General features: G+C 51.6%; 2 protein-coding genes across 7 annotated transcripts in view; one reads left to right on the plus strand and one right to left on the minus strand.

Annotated features, from left to right (window-relative positions):
• The window catches only part of KIF5A (kinesin family member 5A), a 28,233-nt gene extending 24,614 nt beyond the window's left edge, over positions 1 to 3,619 (minus strand). For 2 of the 4 annotated variants that reach the window (XM_043888973.1, XM_043888957.1), the window contains exon 1: positions 3,103 to 3,619. In XM_043888973.1, the coding sequence (XP_043744908.1) occupies positions 3,103 to 3,231 (129 nt within the window). In that variant the 5' untranslated portion in view covers positions 3,232 to 3,619. The remainder of the gene's footprint in view (positions 1 to 3,102) is intronic. The other 2 variants (XM_043888979.1, XM_043888965.1) reach the window with 1 other exon arrangement.
• A 2,894-nt stretch (positions 3,620 to 6,513) lies between these two features.
• On the plus strand, positions 6,514 to 20,293 carry DCTN2 (dynactin subunit 2). Of its 3 annotated transcripts, XM_043889149.1 has the most exons (15): positions 6,555 to 6,731; positions 7,621 to 7,689; positions 13,284 to 13,289; positions 15,618 to 15,714; positions 15,874 to 15,935; positions 16,284 to 16,382; positions 16,653 to 16,813; positions 17,002 to 17,152; positions 17,589 to 17,654; positions 17,857 to 17,895; positions 18,074 to 18,151; positions 18,243 to 18,314; positions 18,515 to 18,617; positions 18,729 to 18,820; positions 19,853 to 20,293. In XM_043889149.1, exons 1-15 carry the CDS (start codon positions 6,696 to 6,698, stop codon positions 19,937 to 19,939), a joined length of 1,218 nt encoding a protein of 405 aa, XP_043745084.1. In that variant the 5' UTR covers positions 6,555 to 6,695; the 3' UTR covers positions 19,940 to 20,293. The 3 variants fall into 3 exon arrangements, with proteins under 3 accessions (XP_043745095.1, XP_043745084.1, XP_043745106.1); XM_043889160.1 differs by lacking the exon at positions 13,284 to 13,289 and having other exon boundaries at positions 6,514 to 6,731; XM_043889171.1 differs by lacking the exons at positions 6,555 to 6,731; positions 7,621 to 7,689 and adding an exon at positions 10,837 to 10,840.
• Positions 20,294 to 20,368: the final 75 nt, after the last annotated feature.

Below are 20,368 nucleotides of genomic sequence, written 5' to 3' on the forward strand. Positions count from 1 at the left end.
GCTGCAGAGACACTGACCACAGGCAACATCACCTCCGCTCTCCGTTTTCCTTGACAAGACTCCCCCAAGGCTATGGAGAGAACTGCTGCTCCTCTCGGCCAGACATCAGAAGAATCCTGGGCCAGCTCAGACGACGCTGACTCTGCTCCAGTAATGCTGCAGGCCCCAACCTGGCTCTGCCAAATGAGGTACTTGGTGGCCCCGGTTTGCTGCCTCGTTAAGAATCCACCCAGCCATCAGGAAATTGAAGGGAGACAGAATACGGTGGGTGCTTGAATGAGGGAGGGCGGGGAGGGGAGAGAGGAGGGAAGCAGAGCAGGGGTAGAAGGCAGAGAGGCTATGGGTTTCCTTACTCCCATGTCTGGTGTGGATGCACAGCTAAGACACAGGCAGAGAGACACATAGATGGGCACACTTAAAAAGTCACGGTGAAAAAAAAAAAAAAAAGTCACGGTGGATTCCCAGCGACCAAAAGAGCAAGACGAGGTACACAGCACACAGACAGTGACCCAGACACCCTTCCACTATGACTCAGGCCATTAACGTGGGCTAAGCCCCATCCCCCAGATTCCAGGGAGAAGTCGTGGGGTGGGAGGGGGATGAGGCTCACGGAGCTGTCTTCCCAGCTTATTCTCCTACATTCTGCCCAGCAGAAAAAGCCCACGAACATTAGGGACTCTGTAGCCCAGAGCTAGCCGCAGTGCAGAGCAGAGAGCCATCACAGGAGGAGCAGGGGGCTGGGCTTGGAGAGAGAGAAGAGCCTCTGCCACCTTCAGCCTTCCCAGACATCCTGAAGCAGCTTCCTCCATTAACTCCTCAGACCGTTCCCACACACGGGCCCCAAAGGGAGCTGGAGGAAGACAGAGGAAGGAGGGTGGGGGACCTCCTTCCCTTTGTTGGGACCCTCAAGGCACTCCTCACAATCACTTCACTTACAGCCCTCATCCTCCTGAACGAGGAATGAACAGAAAGCCTGGGAAGGCAAGCACCAAGGATGCTGCCTGAGACAAAATGGCCCCCCATAAGCACTTATCTTGGCAAGAGACACTGACAGGAAGGGCTAGGGCAAGGCAAGATGTGGAGCGAGACAGAGGTCCAGCCCTGCAAATATCAGGCGAAACCGATAAAGAAGGAACAGCTGTGGAGTAAGATAAAATCTGCACTGGCAGGGGGCCCTGGGCCTCTCTTTATCTCTCCCCGCTCCCACCTCCGCCGGGTCTCTCCTATTTAGCTGGGAATGAGATGGATCAACACAACTCCTTCTCCCAACATCGCCCCATGCCCCGGGCCCACCATGCCAGGATGGATGCCCCAGAGAGCCTAAGGGAGTTGGTTCAGATAAACCTAACCACCCTAGAGCAAGGAAGTCAGGCTTAAAAGTGGAAGCCTTTTGTGGGTGTGTTCCTCCATCACCACCTTGGCCCTCTTTCTCAGCCTTTCTGTCTCAGGGGGCCCTCAGGCTCTGACTCTCATGGCTAACACCCACTGTCCAGACTGTTCAGAAAGGAGGCCCCAGGGGTTGATCCAGGCATTATTTCAGCCTGGCCAGACGGATCAGCCTGCAAGGTCTAAGGTTCCTGAGACAAAGAGAGACAGGGGCCCTCTCTATGTGGCAAACATACATACATAAGCACATACACAAGGCAAAAGCACCCATTTGAGTCCACAGTGGAGGTGAGAGAGACTGGTGACAGACTAGAGGCCCTGGGGACAGGCCATGTTGGCAAGTCTCTTCCTAGGCGTGTTTACTCAAAGTCCCGTTCTCACCGACTCCGAAGACCCAGGCTCCCTCCTCTTCTTTCCTTCATTCCTTCAACAATCAAGTCCTGTGCCAAGCACTATGGATCAAAGATACATAAGAAGTGCCCCTGACCTTGAGGATGGCCCTTATATGGGCTCCTCCCTTCTTGAACCAGCTACAGTGTCCTGGCCCAGCACCCCTCAAGTCCTACTCCCGACTGGACTCAACCCCAAATCCTTTCACCTCATAGCCTGACAGTCCCAACCGGCCCAGGAAAGGAGGGGAGGGGAGGAATTCCCTAGAAATCCCTTGGGGGCTACCACAGCTAAAAGTCCAGAACCGAAATCTGTGGAGGTAATGTCATACAGAAGGAAAGATGTGAGCTTTGGAGTGACAGATTTAGGTTCAGATCCATGAATTAACAGTGTGACCTTGAGAAAGTCATTCGACTTCTTTGGGCCTCAATTTCCTCATCTGTAAAGTGGAAATATTAATACCTTCTTCAGAGTGTTGTTTTGAAGATCAAATGATGTATGTAGAGTTAAAAAACACAGTAAATACTAATTCTCCTTCTTCATAGTCTCTTCCAGGGTAGGGGCTGTCAAGACAAGGTAGGTGGCTTGCTACTTTGTATTGGATCATCAAGAGAAAGGATGAATAAGCAACTGCTTGATAGGATCTCAGGGTTTGGTTATTTTTGTTAGGGTGAGTTGAGGAGTCTGAAATCCTCTTCCTACCATACCTGGGAGGGAAAGGCAGACATTTCTTTAGGACCTAGAGGATCCCCCTCCCCAAACTGGGTGTGGCACCAATGTATTTCCTTCTCCGAAAACCCTTCACCAAACCTGTGCCCTCCTCCCAAGTCCAGGCTGTAACTACTTCAGGGGGTGATGGAGGCCTTGACCCCAGGGTCCACCCTCACGTGTACCTCGGCAGAGACCCTGGACAACCCGCCTCCCATCTAGCCAGTCCACTATCTTCCCCCTCCCTTCCTGGGAGGTGGGGGGTAGAGATTCTGAGCCAATAACAAAGGGAAGATGCGCCTTCCCTAGGGAACAGGGAAAACGTCAGAAAAACAAGGGACTGGCCCTAGGGGTGGGGACGCTGCAGGGAGCAGCAAAGGGGAATCCGGTCCCCAGATCGCGGGATAGCAGCCCCCTCCCACTCTGCCGGGACTCGGCCGCCGGCCTGGACAGGCCACACCCAGCCATCCTGATGCAGGGAGAGGAGGGGCTGCGGCTAAAAGGATGGAGGAGGATGAGCGGCGGGGAGAGGGAGCTGAGACAGGCTGGGGGCTGAAGCTCGGCGGGGGTAAAAGATCCTGCCCCCTCTCCGAAATTCCCTCCAGGGGCGGCACTCACCCCAATAACGACGCTGTCGTCCCCTTGGAAAATGGGAATGAACTTGTCCCCCCGCAGAATCTCGGCCTGATTTAGGGGCCGAAATCGGCAGAGCACCTTGATGCTACATTCGTTGTTGGTCTCGGTCATGGTGGTCGCCGGCGTGGGGCTGGGGCACTTCGGCTGCAGAGGTCGCGTGTGCTCCGGGAGGAGAGGGGCTCAGCTGAGGCCCAGGCGGAGGACAGGTGCTCTGTCTCCGGGGGTTCAGAAAGCTGAGGCGGGCGAAGGCTGGGGAGCAGGGCCGAGGTGCGCTTCCTCTCTCCTGCGGCACCGGGATGCGGGCGACCTGGGCGTCTGGTCCTCTCTCGGCGCTCTGCCTCTCCGCCCCTCGCGCTGCAGCGCCGCGCTGCGGGCCTGGGCGGGGCGGCGACGGAGGAGCGGGGCGGGGCTTCCCTGGCTGGGGGCTGCCGCCCCGGGGCGCCCACCGACGGACGGCGGCACCTCTGCTCTCTCCTCGCCTCCTCTCCCCACTCCTGACGCTCGGAGACTAACGTGTCCTCACCCCTTCCCCACCCAAGTCACCCACTGGGTCCCACCCTCACAACCCTGACCCGTCTGTCCCTCCCTCGGACTCCACCCCCCTGGAAGGGCTAAGGGATCGGAGGTGGGCCCGTCTGCCCGTCGGAGGCAGTCAACAGCGCTGACACCTCCTTTATTCCGGGGCATCCTTCACCTCCATCACAGTCCTCTCTCCAGACTGGCGGCACACGTCTCCTCCTCTCTTTCCCCACAACCCTCTCAAAGATCCTCAGCTCACTCAAACCTTCAGGGGCAGCTACGTGTACCCCTATGGAGGTGGGTGTCCAGGGTCCAGTTTTCAAAGAGGAGTGTCAAGGGATGTCTGGTTCTTCCCTTCCCCTCCTACATCCAAAAGGACTTTACTCTCTTCCCCCACATAGACACTAGGTCCCCACTAGGTCTCCTATTTTGGCCTGTGGTCTCCTATTTTGGCCTGTCCAACTCTTGGCGGCCCCATGGACTGTAGCCTGCCAGGCTCCTCTGTCCATGGGATTCTCCAGGCAAGAACACTGCAGTGTGTTGCCATTTCCTTCTCCCCAGCATTTTCCCCACCCAGGGATCGAAGCTGCATTGCCAGGTGGATTCTTTACCAGCTGAGATACCAGGGCTCCTATTTTGGTCTCTCAGAATTCAAAAGCAGGGAATTCTCATTTTTGCCTCATAGTTTGGGGCTGGGATGGTGGTGGCCCAGAGGAACTTTTGCAAGAGGGAGGAAGTCATAAAGCAGTGATGGAGGAGAGATGATGGTGGTGGGTAAGGCCAGAGGGGCTTAAAGAAAGGCCCTCTAGAGCTGACATCTGCATTTGGGCTTCAGGCAGGTTTAGGCAGTACTGTTGAACAGTCCCAAGACTCCAGCCCCTTTCTTAGGCCTTTCTTCTGTTTCTCCCCCTTCTCTGGCAAAAAAAAAAAAGAGAGACAGAGACAGAGCCAAGTCTAGAAATTCCATGTCCTTCCTCCCCTCCGGTCAGACTCCTGCTGCAGCCCCTGGGCAGAACCACCTAGAAGCTGGCAGGATTGATTTTTCTCCACGTCACAGGGCCTCTGCTGGCCAACAGAGTTAGACTGCAGGAGTTGAGACTCTAGGCCAGGGGGAGGAGCAGGGTGATGGGAGAAAAAGGAAGGAGGGAGAGAGGTTCTGCCTAGCAATCGTCTGGTAAGTGTCTAAGGTCACTTGAAGCAAGAAGGAGAGAATGATGGCCTGGCCAAACAAGACCTAACCACTCAGAACACAACTAAAGGGTTCTGAGTTGGACATATACCCCTAACCCACCTTGAATCTTTTTTTCCCCCACCTTGAATCTTAAGGAAACTGAAGGAAGGAGGTTCAGCATAAGAAGCTGGATGGGAAGGCAGTAGCACTGTGGAGAGAAAGGCCTGGCGAGGAGCCAGGAGAGTACACACAGAATGACAATGAGTTCTAAACTCAGGAAAACAGGCATCTCTCCAGTCACTTGGTCTGGCACTATTTCTAATTGTTGCAGCATCCTGCAAGCTCAGGAAACATCCCAACCTTAGGCCCCCAGGGGCTCCAGGATGACATCCTTAGTGAAGGGGTTTCAAAATGCTAGTCAATGCAGGGTCAGACAAAAGTTTACTGTGCATGGATCCCTCCCAGCAAAAAAAACCCACCACACAGTTGGTGAATGCGGCCGGTTTTCATAAAGCTGGGTTTGTTTCAAAGGAATATCTTTTATTCTGAGAGTACTGTATATCCTTCTGTACTTTTCTACTAAGTAACGATGGTACTAGTAGGGAATAGATTTGGCAAATACTTACTTGGCAAAATAAAAAAGTAGCAATACTATGCCTATCCTCAAAAAGGTTTGATATTGTTTTAATTGTACTAAACTGTGAAATTTCAAAAGTCTGAAAACCATTAGTGAAGGGATTAAGAGCACAGAGGGTGCTACCAAGTGTTTATTTATGAACTTGTGGTAGAATTGCCAGATTCAAAAGCAGGATGCCCAGTTAAATTTGCATTTCAGATAAAACAGTAAAATGTGTCTATTTTATGTGTGTGTCCTACATATCCTATGGGACATGTGTATGGATATGTGTATGTCCTACATATCCTATGGGACATACTTATAGTGTAAAGACTATTAGTTGTTTATATGAAATTCAAATTTAACTAAGTGCTCTGTATTTTATCTGACTGCCCTAACCTGAGGTTAGTTAACATTCTCATTCCCGACATAATTAAATCTCTATTAAATTTACACATTGTTGTTTCAAAGCCCTGGCTGTGCCTCAGCATACCGAGTTGTGTTGTTTTCACCCAGTCATTTAATTTCTGGGAGCTTGACATGGTTAGATAGCATCACCGACTCAATCGATATGAATGTGAGCAAACTGTGGGAGATAGTGGAGGCCAGAGGAGCCTGGCGGGCTACAGTCCATGGGGTCGCTAAGAGTCGGACACGACTGAGCGACTTCACCTTCACTTTTCACTTTCATGCATTGGAGAAGGAAATGGCAACCCACTCCAGTGTTCTTGCCTGGAGAATCCCGGGGACGGGGAAGCCTGGCGGGCTGCCGTCCATGGGGTCGCACAGGGTCGGACACGACTGAAGCGACTTAGCAGCAGACAGGAGTTAGCGACTGAACAACAAATTTATCCACCGAAAACCAGGAATTGTAAAAGCTCGTTCACAGACTCGCTATAAAGACGAAAGAAAATAAGTCAGGCGACACAGCTCCCAAAGCGCGTTAACGTCGGTCCCCGCCCAAGCCGGGTGGGCCAAGACTGCATATCCCACAATCCTAGGCGGCGGCTTCCTGCCATTACCTCATTCCCGGCCTCGTTCTCGCCAATCCCTGCCTTTCCAGGGGTGTGGTGGCGGGCTGTTCTCGCGACGTTTGGCTTCACCCTTCCCCTGTACTGCTCCTGTCGCGAGACTTCCTGCTCCTCCGCCTCCTCCGCCGCTCCCTTCGCGGCCGCCTTAACCCGGACCAGGACACATCCTCTCCCCAACCCGAGCACCGGTCCCGGCTCTGCCGAGGCCCCGGTCCCCCAACCCCGCCTCGCCGCCGCCATGGCGGACCCTAAGTACGCCGACCTTCCCGGCATTGTGAGTACACGGCCGGCCCTGGCTCCCCAAGACCGCGCCCCCAACCTCCTAAAGACCCCCAACAGACACCAACCCGTGGCCTTTTCCGCTTGCACCCCCCCCCCCCTCAGCCCCCAGGGCTCCTGCCGCCAGCTCCCTGACCGGCCCCAGTGCCCTTCGGACTCCGGCCCGACTGGGCTGGACTCTGCGACGGCCTACAAGGCCCCTTTCCGGCAGTCGCCGGTTTCTCAGCCCAGAAATGGTCTCCAGGCACTTATCACTGTTCTCTTGTGCTTATCCATCCGTGTCTACACCTCCCGTGTCTGCCCAGATATTCCCATAAGCCCCCCACCCCCACCTCAGACAGACAAACCAGGTCCTTTGGTGATGGCCTTCACTCTGCAAAGAGTGAGGAGGTTACCGTGACAGAACCCCAGATAGAGAACTGTCCTCTAGGGAACCTCCTCCCCAAGCCCCGCACATGCCGGCCTGTACCTCCCTTTGTGTTGTTGCCTTACTTGCATTCACGGGGTGGGGGGTTGGAATAGGACCTTGTGTACTAAGGCCCTGAGTCACTCTCAGCCCTTGTGCCAGGGTAGCGTGTGCAGGGCCTAATGACGGCTCCTCTCCTACTTCTGATTGCCGAGGACGCGTCACCCTTCAGATGCAGGGTAACATCTTTGTCAATCACTTAACACTCACCATTTACCATCAGTCATCCCCACTCTTATCCCCACCCCTGTTAAGACATGGGAAGTGACATGCTGTTCACCCAGCAGGTGAAAGAAGGGGCAGAATCCTGGCATCACAGCCTGACTTCTCTGTTCACTTGTTCAGAGGGAGTGGGGTCAGGGGTGTGGGTGGGTAGTGCTGGGCAGTGAGGTTGGATGGTCGCTGCTTTTACCTGCAGGCCAGGAACGAGCCAGATGTTTATGAAACCAGCGACCTGCCTGAGGATGATCAAGCAGAGTTTGATGCGGTAAGACTATGTGCTGCCTCAGGACTCCTGTGGATTCTGATCTCTCTCTACCAGGCAGGCCCTTTCCCTCTTCTGGCGAGCCACAGCAATAAGCGGGTATGCCAACCCAGCCTGGGTGGTACGTAGGTTGCAGGACTTGCAAATGAGCAATGCCAGGAAGGAGAGTCAGGTCAGTGGAATTAAAACTAAGAGGCTGGATACTTAGGCCTTTTAAATAAAATTGAAATATCTCAAAACAGGCTGGGTGCTAGTGACTTAGCCTCAGTAATGCTAGTCCATGGTAATGAATCATGAAGCCTGAGCACTTAAAAAGTGCATGAGTTTAAGACCTAGACCTTCTGTTTCATAAAATATATCGCTTACTCAATGTTCATTAACATCCTAACAAGCTAGACTTTGAAGTATAGAGGAATACTCTTTTACATGAGTATCCAGAATCCACTAGGCAAGGAAAATGAATTGGAGACTTCAGAAAGATAAGAGAGCTGGTCAGAGCAGAACGAATTTGATGAAGAACATAGATGTTTCATATTAGCAGAGGAGAGGACTTGATAGCACTTTCAGATTTAGCAAGAACTCAAGAGGAAGGAATTAGCTGTGGACACATTTTAACCATAAGGGAAACCACTTCGCATTGTTTATTGATTGTGTTCATTTTGTGTTGATTTTTGTGCAGTACAGAGGAAAGAAATGTCCCTGCCCTCAAAAATCCCCCAGGCTAATGGGGGAGTTAGGATACATGTAGGAAACATGAAAGAAAATAATTGAGTGAATGAAGTGAACATAGTGGAAACTCTGAGTGTAAGTGCCAAGGGGAGCAAGGATCTGTTCACATGTCTTATAGGATGTATTTTAGGTTCTATAATTTGCAAGGAGAGCTGGGCTAGGGTCACATTGATGGTGTGAGATCTCAGAAAAGTGGTGACCAAGAGTCAGTGGGAACAGGCTCTGTATGTGTGTCTGTGAGTCCTGTGGCTACATCTGTGGGGCTGGTTAGTTCTGGAGAATGCCGGTTGCTGGCTTATAATGTATGGCTTGGCCTACTCACTTACTCCTTATTTGATTTCCCCCATGTGGAAGTGGTTCCTTCTTTGTGGGGAACACCTTCCTCGTCCCCTCTGAGTGGTGTGTTCTTGTTGCTTCTGTACTTGCTGGCATGTCAGTCTGTCCCCCACACTTGAGTATCTGAAGATAATGCCGATGGTGTCATTGCTCAGGACCCAGGTGTACACCTTCACTCCGAGAGATATCTTATTAGGGAGCTGTCTCTGACTCAAAGGGCAGGAGTATACATACTGAGGACTCCATTCTGCTGCCATAGTCCAGAGACTGTTCAGCTCTGGCCTAGGGCTCTGCCTATAAAATATCAAGCCTTCATGGTGAAATAATGAATGGAAGTTTGTCCCTTTGTCACTGACCATGATCAAGCAGGTAATATCATAGCAGTCCCCTTTCCAAACCAAAAAATAAATTGTAATTTTCCTTTCAAAATCATGGGCTATCTCTTAATGAAAAGACATGACCTTCATCCCAGGCATGGAAGAACCTGACTCTTCTGTCCCGATTGGCTGTCTCTCCCTGCTGATCCTGAGCAGCCTATTTTAATAGCATCTAGTGGGGTGGCTGATGGGCTGATGTTCATTTCCTGCAGCATGTAGCCAGAATGCCAGTATAGAAGTCGATAATAACTGGATGGTAAACAGAAGAGGAACTAAGTTGCCTCCATCACCTAAGGCCCAGCAGAATGACACTATCACTAGGGAGGAGTGGGCAGGGTCGGGAAATGCTCAGCAACTTCAGGAGCCCCGGCGGGAGTGGGGGAGGCCTGAGATGTTTCCTGATGTCAGCTAATGTCTCTGGCCTCTGCCTGTCCCTGTGGGCCTTACGAGGGCAGCTTTCGGGAAGTCAGCTGACTAATGGTTCTGCCCCTGCTCTTAATACTGACGCAAGTGTGCAACTTGAGGAGCAGTTGGTTGTACTCGGGACAATCCAGCATCCTCATTTCCTTGAGGCCTGGGTTCTCACTAGCAGCTGGTCCGCTCTCACTTACCTTCCCAAGACTGTTGTGGCTGAACCATGAAGTTTCAGTCACCTTCTTAACTCCAGCGAGAGCATGCTCTGCCTTAGTCTCCAGATTATTTGGAACTTTAATTTTATTAGTTTTTAAAATAGGTAATATATGCACATAGAACAAAAAGTGTCTGTTCCCATTGCTGCCTGCCAATGCTCAGTTCCTCCCTGGAGACAACCAATTTGATCAGCTTCTTAATGGAACCTTTCAGGGCAGTCTCCAGATTTTTATTTAAAGAAGTAGTCCAAGGATATTGACGACCTTCGCTGTCTCTCCACCTTCCTTTGATCGCTCCACTATGGAAGAAATCGGGCTGCCGAAGGAAATAATACCCTGTAATACACCCCAAAAGTTGTAATTGCTAGTTTAACTTAAACAGGAAAGTTTGCCATTCCCATATTGGGAAGGATGGAAGAGGAAATAGTAGAAGGTTTTATTTTAGGTAAAAATGGTCCTGATTTTCCTGCTATCCCTTTAAAACAATTTTAGCAGGAGCTAAAATATTCTAAAGTGAATGGACCAGAAAACCACACAGGCCAGCCCTTTCCTCCTCAGTGTAGGAGGATCCCCTCTGCATATCAGACACTCCTGGGTTGATTTGGGCCATGCGCTTTTTGGAAACTTTTCTTAAAATGTCTTGTCAGGAAAGCTAATTCCCAGTTGGAATTCCCTCCGCACTGAGTCCACAGCCTACGTTTGGGTCTGTGTAGGCATTCTGCTCCCGGCTTTTTAAGTGCTGGAGCAAGGGGGAGTAAGTTTAGAAAACTCACTAGAGACAGGATTAGTTCCTCCCTTTATGCCATACCTATCCTGATGCCATGTGAAAGGGGAAGAAATGACCTAGCCTTAGTTTGGTGGGGCCCTGGCAGGGCCTTCTGTTCTCCAAAGGGTAAATAATGCCAGACCCTCCACCAGCCTGAGATGGGAAATAGTAAGTTCTCTTCCTTACAGTTTGGGATATCACAGAGTATGCTTGATTGTGTTCATTGACTGTTGGCGCACTTGAACTTACCTGAGTTTTTCCTAATGCTTCCCTCATCCTCCCTCCTCACCACCCTGCCTGGACACTAGTTTGCACAAGTAAGACCATTCAGTGCTTCTTCTCTGCATGTTTTTTTCATTTGCCATCTCGCATGCCATGCTGTCACTGTGCTGTTGTCGCAGCTGATTGTTTTAAATTCTGATGCATCTCTCGCCGGGTCACTAAGGGGCCTGCTGGCCTCATGGTTAAAGATTCCTAATCAATGTTTAGAAACACAACTATGATTCATGAATCATTGTCTCTTCCCCTGTGAGGTCTGCAGAATAAAACTGTCCAGTGGAGGATGGGATAGAAACATGGAGACAGGGAACACTTCTGGACATGGGGATTTAAAAGCAGGAGTTGGAAGGGGGTTGCCTTTCTCCTTCACAAACTGAATTGGAGTTAAGAGAAAAGGAGTGGCTTTTAGCCATTCTGGACAAGGGTTAAGAACAGGGGGACAGCAGCAGTCCTCACTTCTTAGCAGTGTGGATTATACCTGATTAAGATGAAAACTTCATCTTAATAATCCCTTATGCTAAGCCTTTAGAGGAAGGTAAATGGGCTAGGAAAGGGATGTTACATGCATTTTAAGGGACTGACTTGGATCCTTTGTGCTTCCACAAGTCTTCCTGTTTCTGTACCCCTCCTTTAGAAATGGTTGGATGGTCAGCACTGTGTTGGTCCATCCTGGACAGTTTTATTCTACAGCACTATCCATCTTCCTTGTCGTCATGGTTCTGAAGTCCCCCTGGCTGTGGTGTTGGCAAAGAGCCTGAACAGCCTAAGGGAGCGGCAGTGACCTCTTCCCGTTTCTGATCTAGAACCTCAGGTCTTGCCCTCTGAGGCACAGCCACTTAGCCAAACAGCCCTGGGGAGTCTGGGCGGTTATTATTGAGAGGGACTGGGGAGTCATGTATCTGGGGTCAAGGCACTTAGAATTCTAATCAAGTTGGCTGGGTTTAGTAGGCTCCCGTGGTGACTGTTCCTACTCCAGGTTACAGACATTATTGCAAAAATCTCTTTTCCCAACCCACCCGCAGGTCAGACTTGGGGGTGGTACGTATGATTTACAAATTAATATACATATACCACTTTTCCTTGTTTAAATTTTTCTCTCCTCCCCAATTCTGCTTATTCCTCATGACTTGGACTTGAACTTAGGGCCCATTGTCCTCTCTTTTCCCTTGAGCTTTTAATCAAGCTGCCTCTAGCTTGGTGAGGCAAGAGAAGAGTAAAGTGTGTGCGCCTCCGCGCGTGTGTTTGCGTGTGTGCGCCCACAAGTGCTTACATGCTCTCTGCAGAGACATCCCAGCCTTAGGTCACAGGACCTGGACCCCCCTCTGCCCTGAGCTGAGCGAGGAGCCTTGGCTGGGCTGGACCCTGGCGTGAGAAGGGAATGAAGAGTTCTGATGCATCTAGCTGAAACCTCTGGGGCAGAATGTAGTTGTTTCTATCCCATCTTGTCTCTTCATACACATATATCCATCCTTTCCTGGCAATTCTTTAACCAGTCTTGCCTGGAAGTGGAGCCTTATCTGTGTGGCTTGGGCTAAAATAAGGCCTCTTTTTGAAAGGCTCTCACTTTTCCACATTGTATACCCTCCAACCCCTGTGAACAGAGGGTTGAAGAAATATGTTCTGCGCATGTCTGGTAGCTGTGAATCTGGGTGTCTTTTGGACTCTGTGCTGGCGCGTCATGGCAGAGTTGCTCTGGATCCCTCAGAGTGTAGGGTGAGTTTCCAAGCACTCAAGATGGATACAAACACACCAGACTTCACAAGGGACCAGGATTTGCCCTGCCTCTCCTCTGGCAACTGAATGAGGATGGGGCTGCAGTTAGGTACTTCGCATTTCATTGAACTTACCATCTGTAATCTAGAAAGTTCATTTTGTTCTGCTTAACACAAAGTCACATGACGCCACCTACATAAGCACCCGCATTATGATTGATTCTGCCATTCAAATGTGTAATTCTTCAAAACTAGAGAAACTGAGAGACAGGAAGACTTGAACCATGAACTACCCACCTTAATAATCATGGACCCTTAATCAGCTACAAGCCCTCAGACTCTTATCTCCACAGCCTCTGCTTCACATTCTGCCGTCTCTACAGCTTCTCCCTGCCTCCCCCAGCCTTCTCTGCCCCCACTTTCTTCCACGCCACTGGCTCGCAACACCTAACCCTTAGTTCCCAGGTGATCCTGAATTGCTGCTGTTCACGGCAAAGCTTCACGACAACCTGACCACCGGAGAGGAAAGGGTCCCAAGCTCTTCTTTCTCTTGGGGTATGCAGTGACCCCAGCTGAAATTTCTTGGCCCCCAAATTTTGCTAGGTTCCCCTGGGCCCTGTGATGCAGTATATTTGAAGACTGTCATGTAGTGCATGTGACAATTTGCTAATAACAATTTTGTCTTTTTTTTTTCCCTCCCTCACCCCCATTTCCCCACTCCCTTTCCTTTTAACTCTTTTGATTTTCTCACCTCTGGGGAAACCACAAGGAGCTGGTAAGAAGCCTGACCTTTCATCTGCTTTTTAACGGGGTGTGCTATGATGGGCAGTTGTTCTCTGTCCTTTGGTCTCTACTGAATCTTCTGTCCCTCTATTCAGCCCCAACCCCAGCTGACCTTTTCCCATCTCGTGAATCAGTGTAATGGCACTACCTCCAGCCCACGCCCCCAGACCTCCAGGACACTGGCAGAGGCGGTGCCTCTGAAGGGCTCAGGCGTGCTGCCCACCGGAGCCTTCGGGGCCGCACCCTTGGAGAGGCTCTGGGAAGGTGCCAGCGCGGGGCAGCCCTTCTGCCCCAGGACGCGCCCCTGCCGCAGGACCAGTCAGATGAAAGCGCTGACCGTGCCTGCGGGGCCAGAAGCTCCGACACGCGGACTCTGTGTGGGGACCCTTTTTCACTCCACACATTCCCTCTTTAGAAAACTAAATAAGAGAGTATGTTCTCATCTGTGTAGTGCCTGGCCCGTAGTAAGGGCTTAACAAAATGGCAGCTATGATTTCTGTCCTTAGTCTGTAGACTCTGCCTTCCAAAGAGGTGTTTTTTTTTCCCTGCCCCATCGTCAGAGGGAGGAGTGGCATGTTCTTACTCTTGAGGGTGAACTTGAGAGAGGGTGATGTTCTCTCCTGAACATGAGTCCATCTCAGACAGACACTTTTTAGAGGCCTGAGACCACATTTATTTGACCAGTGGGTGCTCTGGCCATAACGCTTCAGAGAAGGTTGAGAGAAGAATTTGTGGCTCAGTTGTTTTTTCCCCTAGGCACTTTGATATGGGAAACCTTTGTTTTCCCCTTAATCTTTTTTAGCTCTTGCCCATCTGCCCAGCACTTCCCTGAAGAGGTGAAAAGCAGAGTTGATGTTTCCTCCTTACCCGCCCCCTCCCTCGTTTATAAAACTGCCACGCACACTGATTCCTTCTGTAAGAGCAGAGATGAAGGGTGGAGCCTGTGTCTTCTGCTCTTTCTCCATGTCTGTCCATCATAACCTGTCTCCACCCCCGTCAACCCCTAGTACCCACTGACAGGCAGAGAGTCTCAGTCCTGGATACATATTAGAATGACCTGGGTAGCTTTTAAACTGGCTTACTGCCCTGGCCCTACCTCAGAACAATTCAATCAGAATCTACAGAGGTGAGCCCATCCCTTTTTTCTCCCCCACCCCTTTTCTAAGTGATTCTATTGTGCAGCCAGGGTTGAGAACCATTGTTGTGGTTAAAAGGAAGAAGACTTTCTTTGCCTTCCTCCAGTAGAAGGTGATGTCCACCCCTCGAGAAAAGGCTTTCCAGGTCTCCTTCCACTGCCTTCAGTAGCATGATGAGACCTGTCGGGCTGCTGACATAGAAGGAGAGACATGCGGTCTGGAGGACTTGGTTTTGGTGTCGTTACTAGAATCTGAACCGCTAACAGAAACGTAGTAAGGAGGGAACATTTCTGCCTCAGTTTCTAGGGTGAAGTTTCTTTCACTTCGTTTACCATGTCCCCTCCTTATGGAAGAGCTTCATGCTTGAGAAACAGCAGAGGGTCAGGGAGAAGAGGCAAGTGCTGCAGCTGTCTCTGTTTCAGAATGTCCGTATGGCCTTTGCCCATGGGCGCTTTTGGCAAACAGATACAGCTTATGCTGTTGCTTCCAAGATGTCCCTTAAAAAATAACACAATATCTGCCTCTTCTCTGTATCCCCTGCATTCCCTGACTTCACGGCAGTCTGGAAACGGCATCTGGCCAGGTCCTCTGCCAGCCGCCTTTTGTGTCTAAAAGCTGTTACCTTCCCTTTAGCAGCACATGCAGGTTCTGATACTCAGGAGCTAGTAGCCTGATCGCTCTTCTTTCCCTCCAGCAAGGATGGGAGGTCAGCTTGAAAATGGACTTCCTCAGCAGCAAGGAAATTTACTTTTGGGAGGGGAAGGTTAAAAGAGGTCAGGTTGGTTTCTTGCCCTGAGTGCATCGTGTTGCCAGATAACTGGGAGGGCCCAGTTGGACTGGGGAAGGGGAGGGGATGAGGAGGCTTATGTACAGAACGGGTGGGGAGGTTGTGCCGCCTCTGTTCCCAGTGGAATCAGGGTGTTAATATTCATACAACTGAGACTCCAAACTTAGCAGGAAGCTTTCATTTCCTAGGGTGAACCTGGGTCGGTAGCGTGGATTGGCGCTGTCCTCCTTTCCCCCTGGGAGAGTAGAGCCCGGTCTCCTAATGGCTTGGGGATTTGGGGGCTCGGGGAAGTTCTAGGGTGGGGATGAGTCTCGGGGAAGTTCTAGGGTGGGGTGAGTCTCGGGGAAGTTCTAGGTGGGATGAGTCTGCCCCTGGCCTGAACTCCCTGTTTCTGCAGGAGGAGCTGACGAGTACCAGCGTGGAGCACATCATTGTCAATCCCAACGCTGCCTATGACAAGTTCAAAGACAAGAGAGTGGGCACAAAGGGACTTGGTGAGACTGGTTGGAAATTGGATGGGGAAGCCTGCCCTCAGGCCTCACTGACATTTGCTTTGGGGAAAGAGCCGTCTTATGGAAGCCCTCACAGTCACTGAGACCATGACTGCCGTGGGTCTTGATCAGGCCCTCAATTCCATCTTCTTTTCTTGGCAGATTTCTCAGATCGAATTGGAAAAACCAAAAGAACGGGATATGAATCTGGAGAATATGAGATGGTTTGTTGTTTGTGTGTTGATGGGAATAGTGCAGTGACCCTATCATGTGGGCATTTAAGAGAGCAGGGATATAGGTGGGATTCCGGGTTCCTCTCTGGTTGGGGGCTTGAGGAGCCCAGCTGGATGCAGGGGAGCATGCTTTGTCCCCCTGCTGTTGGCTCTGGAGCGTCTCCAGGCCTCCAGCTCTCTGCAGGTCTTCTGAGTGAGGATGATGGTGGATTCTTAGTTGGGTATGATACCCTTACAAACTGGGTTTGGATACATTCTTGTTTTTTTTTTTTTTTTAATACATTCTTGAGGTTCCCTGTTCTAGGAGGTGTGATGTCACCGTCTGTGCTTGCTCTCTAGCTTGGAGAGGGTCTGGGAGTGAAGGAGACACCCCAGCAAAAGTACCAGAGACTGCTGCATGAGGTCCAAGAGCTGACAGCTGAAGTTGAAAAAATCAAGGTGACTATAGACTCCCCTCTCGCCTTTCTGCTATGACTTACATAGCAGAGGAAGACCTCCCAGCAGGAGGAGAAAGATTCCCTAAGCTCCTCCCTAAGGGGGCTGAGGTTTTCAGAGTTTGGGAATGCACATGAATTTATAGTTAGTGCTGTAAGTGGGTAAGGAGCAGCCCAATGACTTTCAGCCACAGCTATCTTTTAAGGGTCTTGATCTATTTTTTCCCTTGACTCTCTCTTACCACCCCTCACTGTCTATTTGTTTTCATACCAGACAACAGTGAAGGAATCAACCACTGAGGAGAAGCTGACCCCCGTGGTGCTGGCCAAACAGCTGGCCGCCCTGAAGCAGCAGCTGGTTGCTTCCCATCTGGAGAAGCTGCTGGGACCAGATGCCGCAATCAACCTTACTGACCCCGATGGAGCTCTGGCTAAGTGGGTGCCAGACTTTGCTGGGAAATCATTGCTCACTGGGGTGTGGAGGGACTCCAGCCAGGTACTGACAGGGCTGCAAAGGGGGAGGTGGCCCGGCTGCTCCTTAATGCTGACCCTGAGGCAGAAGCAGGTGACCGGGCGGACCCACATCCTCAAGTCGTGACAACAGTGCTGCTGCTTTGATCCAGGCGCCTACTGCTGCAGCTGGAAGCGACAAAGAACAGCAGAGGGGCTGGTGCAGGGGGCAGGAGCGCCGGCGGGGGCCCCCCAGATAGCAGCCTGGTCACCTACGAGCTGCATTCTCGGCCCGAGCAGGACAAGTTCTCTCAAGCCGCCAAAGTACGTGTGTGTGTCTGTGTGTCTGTGTGCGTGCGTGTGTGTGTGTGTGTGTGTGTGTGATGTTGGTTAAGGGGCCTGAGCAGGACAAGTTCTCTCAAGCCGCCAAAGTACGTGTGTGTGTGTGTGTGTGTCTGTGTGTGTGTGTCTGTGTGTGTGTAATGTTGGTTAAGGGGCCAGAGAAGACATGGCTCTGGAGACTTTCTTGCTGCCCTCCAAGGAATCACATCTGGGGAGAGGGTGCTGGGAATGCTTGATTCCTCTTGATGTCTCATTTAAGACTGTGATTAGTGCTGTGTTCCAGAGAAAGAAATCCCTTGGCAGAGTGGTGGGGAGAGGGGAGGGGAGGGCACGCAGACCAGCCAAGAGCAGGATTGACCTCCCACTGCAGCAGGAGGGAGGGAGGTGGATGGCCAGTGTCCCCTCCTCCCTCCCCTAGGTGGCAGAACTCGAGAAGCGCCTGACGGAGCTGGAAGCCACTGTACGCTGTGATCAGGATGCTCAGGTGCTCTGTTACACTTGTTCCGACCCCACATCCTGAGCCCTAGGGTGCACTGCCTTCCACAGAATCCGGGGAGGAGTTAGGAACAGGTTCCAGTTACAGGAGCAGCCAGTAGTTGCCTCCTGGAACCAGAAAGGATGGGAGAAGGTGGTAATCACCTGGAGAGATGAGAACCACTGACTTCTTTGCTTCTTTTTCCCATCAGAATCCCCTTTCAGCAGGTCTGCAGGGAGCCTGCCTCATGGTGAGTGTAAAAGGAACTGGAGTGTTTGGATGACAGAGGGGATATCATGATTGGGTTTGCTTAGAAAATTGTTTTTGGATCTGTAGCTGTTTATTCATTACCTTCAGTGGAATATGAGGTGGCCTCGTCTAGTCTGATTCTGTCTGCTTCATGACACTTGTCCTGACCCCGCCCCCAGGATACTGTAGAGCTGTTGCAGGCGAAGGTGGGCGCCCTGGACCTTGCAGTTTTGGACCAAGTGGAGGCTCGGTTACAGGTATTAAGTGGAGGCAAACTGGATTACAGGCAGCTAGTGACTTTGGAAGGCCTGATGCCCTTACTATGGACCTTAAAATCTGTGCTTTCAGAGTGTGCTGGGAAAAGTGAATGAAATTGCCAAGCATAAAGCTTCTGTAGAGGATGCCGACACACAAAGCAAGGTCAGGAAGAGACCTTCCCTCCCATCCGACAGCCTGTCCTGCTCCCTCACGTGCTGTCCCTGCTGGAACCCTCAGCTCACCTCCTCGCGCGCTCACAGCTGAGCGCGGGCAGTGCTTCCCCGTCCGCGCGCGCTTGGCGGGGCCCTTGTCCGGCCCTGACGGGGGGTGTGGCTGAAGGCTGGCGCCTGCCGTCCCTCCAGGTGCACCAGCTTTACGAGACCACGCAGCGCTGGAGCCCCGTCGCCACCTCCCTTCCTGAGCTGGTGCAGAGACTCGTCAGCATCAAGCAGCTGCATGAGCAAGGTGGGAGGCCAGCCCCAGGGGTGTCAAGGGGAACTGGAAAGGGAGCAACCCTGTTCCCTCCCCTCTGGTCTTGGATTCTAATGCCATGCCTGCCCTTCTGGCCTTTCACAGCCATGCAGTTTGGCCAGCTTCTGACACATTTGGACACCACGCAGCAGATGATTGCGTGTTCCCTCAAGGACAACGCCGCCCTCCTGACTCAGGTGAGCGCTCCTCTGCTGGTCGGCTGCCTCCCCTCCCCAGCGCACACAGGCAAGGTCCTCCAGCTTCAGCTCCGGAGGGGCCTGCCTCGGCCCACGTGGTGGCACAGTGGTGCGGCAGGAGTTTGGTGTGAGTCTCCATACGGTTTCCCAGTTGCCGTGAGACGCCTGACAACTTACTTAACGTGTGACCCTCCATCTCACCATCTGGCAAATTGTACCTGCTTCAGTTATATGGCTTAGCGGAAGTAATATGAGTGAACGCTAAGAGCTCAGTAAGCCTCCATTCTTCCTGTAAGACCTACCGTTCCTCTCTGTAGTCTCAGCTGGGTTTATCCTCCCTGGGTCCTCAACCAGATGTTCCTGAGCACAGCACACTAGACAACGTGGGCATTGAAGCCTGGAGCCAGGCTCCCACCTGGTTTTGCCGTTTCCTTCCTAACGCTGAGCTGTGAGCGTCGCCTCTTCATTTTCTAAGCAGTGCCCAGCACATAGCGAGTCCTGTTTCTGGTGGAGGCATTGTTCTCAGTGCTGAGGGAAGCACTGCACTTGGGAGTCTCGTATCCCAGCTCTGTCAAGATTAAGTGCTTGGCATATGTTCTTCCTCCAGAGCAGTTTTCTAAAATTTTGGACAAGTGAAACCCTTACTTCAACAAAATCCTATTTTCCCCTCAGTACATAAAACAGATGAAAGAACTGTTCTGGTTAAAGTCAGGATGGGAATTCTTAAGAGGCCTGCCTGTTTGGCAGATCCCATGCTAGGTCCATGGTGCTCCAAGTCCCCTTCCCATTCTGGGGCCCACAAGCTGTTTCCATTTCTTTTTTCTAATTTGGCTTTGTTATGTGGCTTGTGGGATCTTAGTTCCCCAACCAGGGACTGAACCTGGGCCCCAGCAGTGAACCTGCAGAGTTGTAACCGCTGGACCACCAGGGAATTCTCCTCCATGTCTTCTGTCTTCTCCAAGAGAACTGCCTCCAGTCCTCACCCAGGTGAGCGCCTGAACCTGACAGTAAAGCAGCTCTCTCGCCTTCCAGGTGCAGACGACGATGCGTGAGAACCTGTCCACAATTGAGGGGAACTTTGCCAGCATTGATGAACGGATGAAGAAACTGGGAAAGTGAGCCGCTCTGGTTGACGGAGGACGGGGTAACCCCTGCCCCTTCGCGCTCCATGATACCTTACACAGGGTTTCCCATTAATCCTAACTCTTGCGTCCCGTTTGACACTGGGGCAAGGGCTTCTTGCATGTGGGGCTTAAACCCCCTCCTCTGAAGAGTAGTGGAAGCTGGGGATGTTAAATGGTGGTCTCCCCTTAGGCCACAGGGATGAGGACGTGGCCCGGCCACAGGCCAGCTCCTGCCCAAAACTGCTTTGCCTGGTGTGGGGGGGACTGGGTCTGGTCCTCCAGCACAGCTTCTGTGGCTGACTCTAACACTGTACAACTGTTTCTGACCATTAAATGCTGTTGTACTCGGTGTGGCCTCTGCTGTTTCCTGGGGAAGAGGCAGCACTGAGAGAAACATACACAGCCAAACAGACAGTCTGAGCAC

Source organism: Cervus elaphus, chromosome 3 (genome assembly GCF_910594005.1).
Source record: "Cervus elaphus chromosome 3, mCerEla1.1, whole genome shotgun sequence".
NCBI classification, from domain to species: domain Eukaryota; kingdom Metazoa; phylum Chordata; class Mammalia; order Artiodactyla; family Cervidae; genus Cervus; species Cervus elaphus.